Source organism: Mercurialis annua, linkage group LG8, assembly GCF_937616625.2.
Source record: "Mercurialis annua linkage group LG8, ddMerAnnu1.2, whole genome shotgun sequence".
Taxonomy (NCBI): Eukaryota; Viridiplantae; Streptophyta; class Magnoliopsida; order Malpighiales; family Euphorbiaceae; genus Mercurialis; species Mercurialis annua.
Window position 1 is genome coordinate 37,053,709 of NC_065577.1, and position 7,426 is coordinate 37,061,134.

The 7,426-nt window shown below is 37.8% G+C and overlaps 1 protein-coding gene across 4 annotated transcripts; it reads right to left on the reverse strand.

Annotated features, from left to right (window-relative positions):
- Window positions 1-506: 506 nt before the first annotated feature.
- Window positions 507-6,325, reverse strand: LOC126661264 (uncharacterized). 4 transcript variants are annotated; one of them, XR_007635594.2, is made up of 4 exons: window positions 6,169-6,325; window positions 2,238-5,991; window positions 1,465-1,559; window positions 507-1,051 (listed from the first exon to the last, which is right to left on the reverse strand). XR_007635594.2 is itself a non-coding variant. In XM_050355090.2 (4 exons), exons 2-3 carry the CDS (start codon window positions 5,976-5,978, stop codon window positions 2,265-2,267), a joined length of 3,603 nt encoding a protein of 1,200 aa, XP_050211047.1. In that variant the 5' UTR covers window positions 5,979-5,991; window positions 6,169-6,325; the 3' UTR covers window positions 1,147-1,559; window positions 2,238-2,264. The 4 variants fall into 4 exon arrangements, 3 of the variants coding, with proteins under 3 accessions (XP_050211047.1, XP_050211048.1, XP_050211046.1); XM_050355090.2 differs by lacking the exon at window positions 507-1,051 and having other exon boundaries at window positions 1,147-1,559; window positions 2,238-4,735; window positions 4,847-5,991; XM_050355091.2 differs by lacking the exon at window positions 507-1,051 and having other exon boundaries at window positions 1,147-1,559; window positions 2,238-4,393; window positions 4,538-5,991.
- Window positions 6,326-7,426: the final 1,101 nt, after the last annotated feature.

Sequence of the window (7,426 nt, forward strand, 5' to 3'; positions counted from 1 at the left end):
AAACAATTAAATAACTTATCTTTTCAATTTATAAAACGATATATCGTTCTATATCATACCAGTAGAAATAGGTTGACATTTTTCATACATCTCTTACCAATTTCCTATAGCTTGATGTTTTTTCAGGCATTTCTTACCATGTAACAGAAATTGACATGATTTAAAATTAGTTTTGAATTTTGATAAAAATTAAAAATATCGCCCCACTATTAATGTGACATGTAATGATATTGATATGCAAATAGCAGGCAATCAAGCCACTTATTTTTTCAGTATATTACAAGAAAGAATGGGCATATATTTGACACTATCTGTCAGAGCTAATATTATATCAAACACAATACTATTCAGAGTAATCTGATTGATAATTTCATCTTAAAAAAAAAATGATAATCTGGTCATGGTAAACATGAGGATACTCGCATACCAAAAGAACCGGACGAAAATTAACTTTTTTCAGTTACTGCATGCATGCCCTAATAATAAACGAATAATAAATGTTAATGTTAGATTCGAACCTTGTTCTGATTAAAGAAATACCAAACTTTCCGGAAGATCATCTTCCAACAAGCCATAGTCTCAAGGCAAACTACAGACAGGCAACTACTGAAGGTTATGTCAACAGATTTTTTCTTACCCTTACTTCTTCTGGAGATTCATTATTGCTCTGATCAATCATGCAAAACATGCCTGTGTGGGCCTAGCCCAGATTGTTAAGGCGTCTCCAAGTGCATCAAAAGGTCATGGGTTTGAATCCTGCCTCCGTAACCGTAACTAACAACTAACAAATTGAGACTCTAAGAGTCGTAAGCTATTTTGACAAAAAAAAAAATCATGCAAAATATCTAAATAAACTAATAGGTAGTAACATTCACCATACATAGACAACTTCCTTCTATTGCATCAGCGAAAAAAAGAGGAATAAAAGAATTATTCCCCTGGCAAGTCAATCTATACAAACAGCATCAACAAAACATGGATATTGAGAAGACTGTTCCGACGACCAACCTCGTGAGCTCTTTACAGAACCGGGGTAATGCAGCGTAACAGACTATCAAAAAAGCAAAACATTAGAAACCATGATAAAATGTGAATGATCTCAAGACTAAGACACATGTTGATGAGTGTGCCTCAATAACACCAAGGTTAACTTGCCGACACTTTCGGCATATGGAAAAAAAAGCAATCTTTCTACCTTTCTTGTGATTTGATACAGAATAAAATGCATTTGGAAACTAGTAGATGGTTGAATAATATATAATAAAAAAGAAACGAGATTGAGGGATTAAACCTCATTCTCATCGAGGATAGCAACTACAAATTATCAGCGAATGTCACTATACAATGCACTAACTGAGCCTACTGAGATTTCAGAACAGCAGTATCCCTCTGCATAAAGGCCGGCAAAAAAGCCTCCTTTGTAAGATAATGCCAGATAACTAAAAGGATTGACAGCTCGGTTACCTTCTTTCCTTAAGCGACGCTACAAGTTGAACATTTATAAGAGCAACAGCGCAAGCGTATTGTGTCTGCCCCAATATTTCAACTTCTCCAGTCACCTATCATGAAAAGAAAATAGTAACCATACGACATACCTGTACAGCTTCCAAATTTTACGACCACATGAAATATAAAAGAATTTAAGCATCAGATAATGGAAAACGGTGGTGCAATCTAACTTCAAGAGCTAGTTGAGATATACTAGTAACACCTAGAAGGTTGTAACTATACCTAAAGCCGATTTCATAAGGATGTAATAATAATTTGATTGCAAACCAAACCGAGAAAAAAGTGAATTACATTTATTCAAATGGAGAGTCGTGACTTTAAAAAGATCCCCAGTTTGGACGACTAAATGGTACTTCCCATCACATTAAGAGCATATCTAGAAAGAAAATTTGAGTATATATATACAAACACGATTCCACTCGAAAGTCTTCTATTTCATATTCATCAGAGTATTTTCCATCAGCCCCTATTTTTGTTTCCTTAATCCATTTTTAGCTTTTCAATACTTCCTCTACCCTTGTCAACAAATTCAACTATTACCACTTAACGAGCCAAAAATGAATATAAAAATGTATCAAAAACCCTCTTTTTTTACATTTCATGCATTAAGATAACCTCACATCAAAACCCAAAAATAGCTGTAAGCTACAAGTAAAAAATATGTAAATGTGAAATCAAGAAAATCTAATGACATTATGTTGGAATATTCTTTTCGTGAAAACGCTTACCTAAATATTCAAGTCAGGCCCACTTCTTCAAAACTGTAGAAAAAGTGATTCATCTTCCACTCCTAAGAACGTGGCCACTGGTTGAGTTTTAAATGGCACAGATATAGTATTATTGAGCTGGTAATTTACAAGAGTTGAACCAAAAATGTTGAACTTTGGCGCACTCCCATAAGCAGCTTCTGCATCAGAATACTTTTTGAAAACAACTCTGGCGCGGTTGGTATCCTTATCTGTTTCCGTCTCATATTCTCTTAAAGGACCGAAACGCTTGAATATCTTATTGAGGCTCATTTCTGAAGGAACAGAATCCACCACGGGGAAATGCATTACTAATTCTGCTGGTGCATTCTCATCTATATAAGTAACTGGTTTCTCTGCTAACAGACCACCATTTCCATCAGAATAACGCTTCCTAGAATTTGATCTTTTAGAAGGCTTATCCAGGTCATCGGACCTAATCTGATTCTCTCTTTTTCTACTTTTACGCGGTGGCTGCTCTTCTGAACCATTTTCAATAACACGGTCTGTCCAATAAGTATCATTCATATCCTCAAACTCAAATGTTTCAGGTGAACCAAGTATACGGGAATCTTGTCTCCTTTTACCACCTACTTTATCATGCTTCTCCATAATCACTGTGTTTCGGAAATCAGAGAAAAAGCTAACAATGACAGTCAAGAAATTATATCCTTTCAAGGGATCTAGAGCTGCCAACTGAAGCTGTGATAGTAGTTCATCTAACGACGAGTATTCTGGATCATTTATTCTCCTCGTGTCAGGATCCTCAGATTGCTGAACCGCGGCATCAGATCCTTCAACAACACGTGAATCAACGCCTCCATCTGGCTTCTGGCTATTAGATTTCATTATAGAGGGGGACCCAGTCATCTGGCTAGCAACTCTACGAAGGCAGTCACCAATCTTGAAGGAAGGCTTAGGAAGAGTAGGCGTGGACACTTTTGCTAGAGAGATAGTTTTCCTACCTTCAACCATAGACGAGTCATCAGGAAATGAATCAGAGACCCTCCTCTTCTTCCCAGAAGATGGTGATATTACTTTACTGTTAGCTTTCCAATCAGGATCAAATTCATCATCTACAGAGTCCCATGGGTCACCCATTGATTCAGACACATTTTTCTCTTTCTTCCTATGGTGGTTAGTATCCGTTAAATTATGTTTACGCTTGTGGTAGGAACTTCTTCGAGTCTGTAACGTCTCCTGAGCAGATGAACTTTGCCCATCATACTTGTTATCAGGAGTAGCATCCTCAGAGTGTAAAGTGTCCGAAGTCTCTAACAACCCGCCACAAGATTGATATTCAGGCAGTTGAGAATAACCCTTCAAGCGATAAAATGAAAGCAATTGAGACGTAGCAATTGTAAGCTCCAGGCGATCAGCCCCACCAGCTGGAGATTGTGCTAATGCTTTTATATAATCCACGATCTTAGCAGATTCAAATAAATCAGCCCTCAAGGATTTGTCCACACTCTCAATTACACGTAATTCTTGTCGGATTCCGGCGTTTTCCACTATCTGAAATTTAAGTTTCTCATATGTGTCCCCTGGAATGCATGGGCAAGCCATTCCAAACTCTATCCTTCTTGAGACTTCTTCCAAAGCACAGTCAACAGCATTATGAAATGTGTCTGAATTGCTCTGCTTCTCAACCTGGGAGAAGTGTGACCTGAAAGGTTTTAGCAGGGATGCATCGTTCCATGCAAATGTTCGATCCCCAAAATATGATACCAAAAAGCAGTCCCTTTTATGATACTTCATTGCTTTCTCAGAGGCATCTGAAGGATCAAAAATCTGTCCAGGCCACCATGGATGGCTCCTCACTTTACCCCAGACTAAATCAGATACACCGTATTCACCTTCATCATCAAGTGGGAACTGATACCTAGCTTGAATTGCTTTTACTGTATCTCCCGAGTTTAGAGCTGCTTGTTTAGCAGATTTACGATCGGTGGTTTTTTGCTGTTCAAATTCAGAGTCATGTTCTTCAGCTTCAATTTCTTGCTCTTCGTGCAAGCCAATCTGAGGGGCATCTGCACTGGCTGACGCATTTTGGGTATTTGTTTCCTGATACTCCGTCCCTGTCTTTAAGTGCTGATTATCCCTCGAGGAAGATAATGTCCCATCCAACTGCACGTGAACTGAACCCTTACAATTAGGATGTAATTGAACCTTCTCATCCATATATGCACCTTCGTTACTTTGAGCAGGCTGACATGAAGTTGTCAAATCTGAACATATCCTGCTTTGATTGATAGTACTATCATAATAAGTCTCAAGCTTACCTTGCTCAGCATCACTAGCTTGCTCGGCTCTTTTTGATCCTACATCCGAATGAACCCGAGCATAAGTATGAGACTGTCTCTGGTCTGAGCAGCCTGTAGATATTAATATATCTGTTTCAGAATTCAGATGCAACTTGTCCTCTGTGCCCATTATGTCACCTCCAACTACCTGAGTTGGCTGTTGTGAAAATTGCAAATCTGCAAATGCATCATAGTGATTTTCAGTGCTTCCGTTGGCTGTCTCAAATGTTGCCTGCAGTTCTTCCACTGAAAAACAAAAATTTTCATTAAAAATATCAGTGCCCATACCTTCAATGTTAGGACTCCCAATATCTTCATTGTCCATTGATGCAATTTCTCCATCGACAGCAACTTGTGTTTGCCCATCTAAGGATTTGAAGGTTGCATCAGCAATGCTATCCTTTTCCGTTGAAACCAAATTATCATTGTGAATCTCCTCCAAAGCTTCTTCAACTTTTGGATTTGAAACTGCAGATTCCTTTTCAATAATTTGGGTATCTGCACGTAAATCTTCCACCACAGCTGAAGACGCTGCTGCATCAGTAATTTCAATTCCTGGATTCCAAACTTCATCATGCAAAACACCAACCTTTTGTGTCTCCAACACCTGAAGGGCATTCCCACCATTGCCATTTATTTCCTTAGGCTGATTAGTAGCCGTCTCAGCCAGTTCAGAATTCTCTGCAGCAATAGAAATCTGTGTTTCACCTACTAAAGAATCAACAACTGCTGAAGAACCTCCTACACCGTTTTCAAGTTTAACTCTTTGATCCTGTGTTTCATTCTCTGATGGCTTAATTTCCCGAGTAATTACATCCTCCTTCTCCAATTCTCCCTCCAAACTTCCTTCCTCCGCAACTATTTCCATTTTTTCATCCACAGCCTGGATGTCACCACTAATGGAACCTTCAACTGCACTTCCAACTCTTACGTCCGACTCATCCCCACCCTCAACTCCCCGGGGGGTACTACATTCAGCAGTGCCATTACCAACATCACTAATCTCCATAATTGCTGTCGCACCCTCCTCCAATTTCCCTTCATTAAATTCTGGAAAAACAGAAGACTTCCCAGCCTCATTACCAGTTCCCAAATCCAACGCCACCAAATCAGAATCGCCAGACTGGCCTCCAACACCTAAATCCTTCCAATCTTTCTCTGAATCCCGCTCATTCGGACCACCCTGACTAGAATTTCCCCCACAGCCACCATCCCCGGAATCAGGAATACGAACACCATCCACATGTCCATCAGAACCCGTAGCCGCAACCATAACTTCCTCCCCATTACAAGACCCACCTTCTGCTGCCCCAACTCTCTCAATAACTTGGGATTTCGCACTCTCCCCACTCACTACAAAATCACCTACCACTGTCTCTATACAAGATTCTACAACAGTGCCACCACAAACATCATCCATGGAGTATTTTTATCTGGTTCAATTTCAAATTCAACAAAGACACAATCTTTTGTCACAAAAAAAGAAACTAAAAAAATAAAGAAACTGATAAACCCTAAGAACTAAAACTGAACAGAATAAAACCATGAATAAATAGGATAATAAAGAAACAAGCTTTATGCATTAAATTATTAAAAGAAAGTTAATTTACCTGGACAGATCTTGCAAGAAATTGAAACTGAGGGTTTTCTGTTCAAAAAAAATTGGGTTTTAGAGAGAAAAATAGTTAGTTTTGGGGCATAACATAACAAGTTCGAGTTCTTTTAGTTTAAGGAAGTACACAAGAGCCGAATGTAATGGGGTTGTTGTCGTTTTTTCACTTTTCATTCGAGAGTCAGCATTTCTTTTATTTAAAGAAGGCAAAAATATTTAAAAACCCCCCACTTTTGACTTTATTTTCAATTGCACCACTACGTAGGAGAATTTTCAATTACACCCTATTTAGGGTTTTCAGTTTTCGTTTGTACCCCAATTGACTAAAATGACCTCTTTTTATTTTAAAAAAAGTTTAAATTAATCTTTCATATACTAATTTATTTGTTTTTTTCAAATGGAAAAAATAATGATACAATCCCTCTATTTAGTTGGTTTTAATAATTTTATCATTAAATTAATTAAATTATCAATTTTCTTTACTTTGGGGTACATATGAAAACTGAAAACCCTAAATAGGGTACAATTGAGAAATTTTTCTAGGTGGTGGTGGAATTGAAAAAAAAATCAAAGGTGGAGAGTTTTCAGTATTTTTACCTTTAAAGAATTGGTCGATATTTTTTTTTTCAAAGATAGCCTACTCTAATTGTTAGCGGGGTTAGCGGGAGTTAATGTTAGACATTTTTTAAAGGGCTAAATTCACAAATCCCCTAAAAGGTCAAGTGATTAACGTTTATGCCTCACAAAATAATAAAATGCAGAAATCTCTCAAAAGAAAATAAAAATTTCATATATACCTCACGCTCAAAATAAGCTAACTTAATATTGAAATAGGACAAGTTTAGCCCTTATTTAATATCCTCTCTTCCTTTAATACCGTTCAATTTTATTAACTGCACGACTTTGCAGAGAGAGATCTCCACCGCCGGCGACAATCAAACAGTCAATTGTTCGACGACGGCTGTTAAAAGACGGTAGGGTTGGGATAGTAGAGGATGTTGCTTTGATGACAGTTATTTTCATGGAAATTTTGGGAGTGATTGGTGGTGGGGGTGTTGAATTTATAAAATCTGTTAAACTGTAGTAAGGATGCCTTCAAATTTATGTTTTATGCCATCTGTATTTTGATTTATTTTAGGATTTGCCTTATCTTTACCCAGTTGAGAGGTGTTTCTTGTGGTTTGGAGGCTTCCCGTCATCTGAGCTCCTCAAGGTGACATTTTTGCCGCTTTAAATGGGTTTCAGAAATTAGGGTC

Excerpts from the sequence above, each read along its gene's own strand:
- LOC126661264 (XM_050355089.2), bottom strand. The coding sequence starts at position 5,978 with ATGGATGATGTTTGTGGTGGCACTGTTGTAGAATCTTGTATAGAGACA.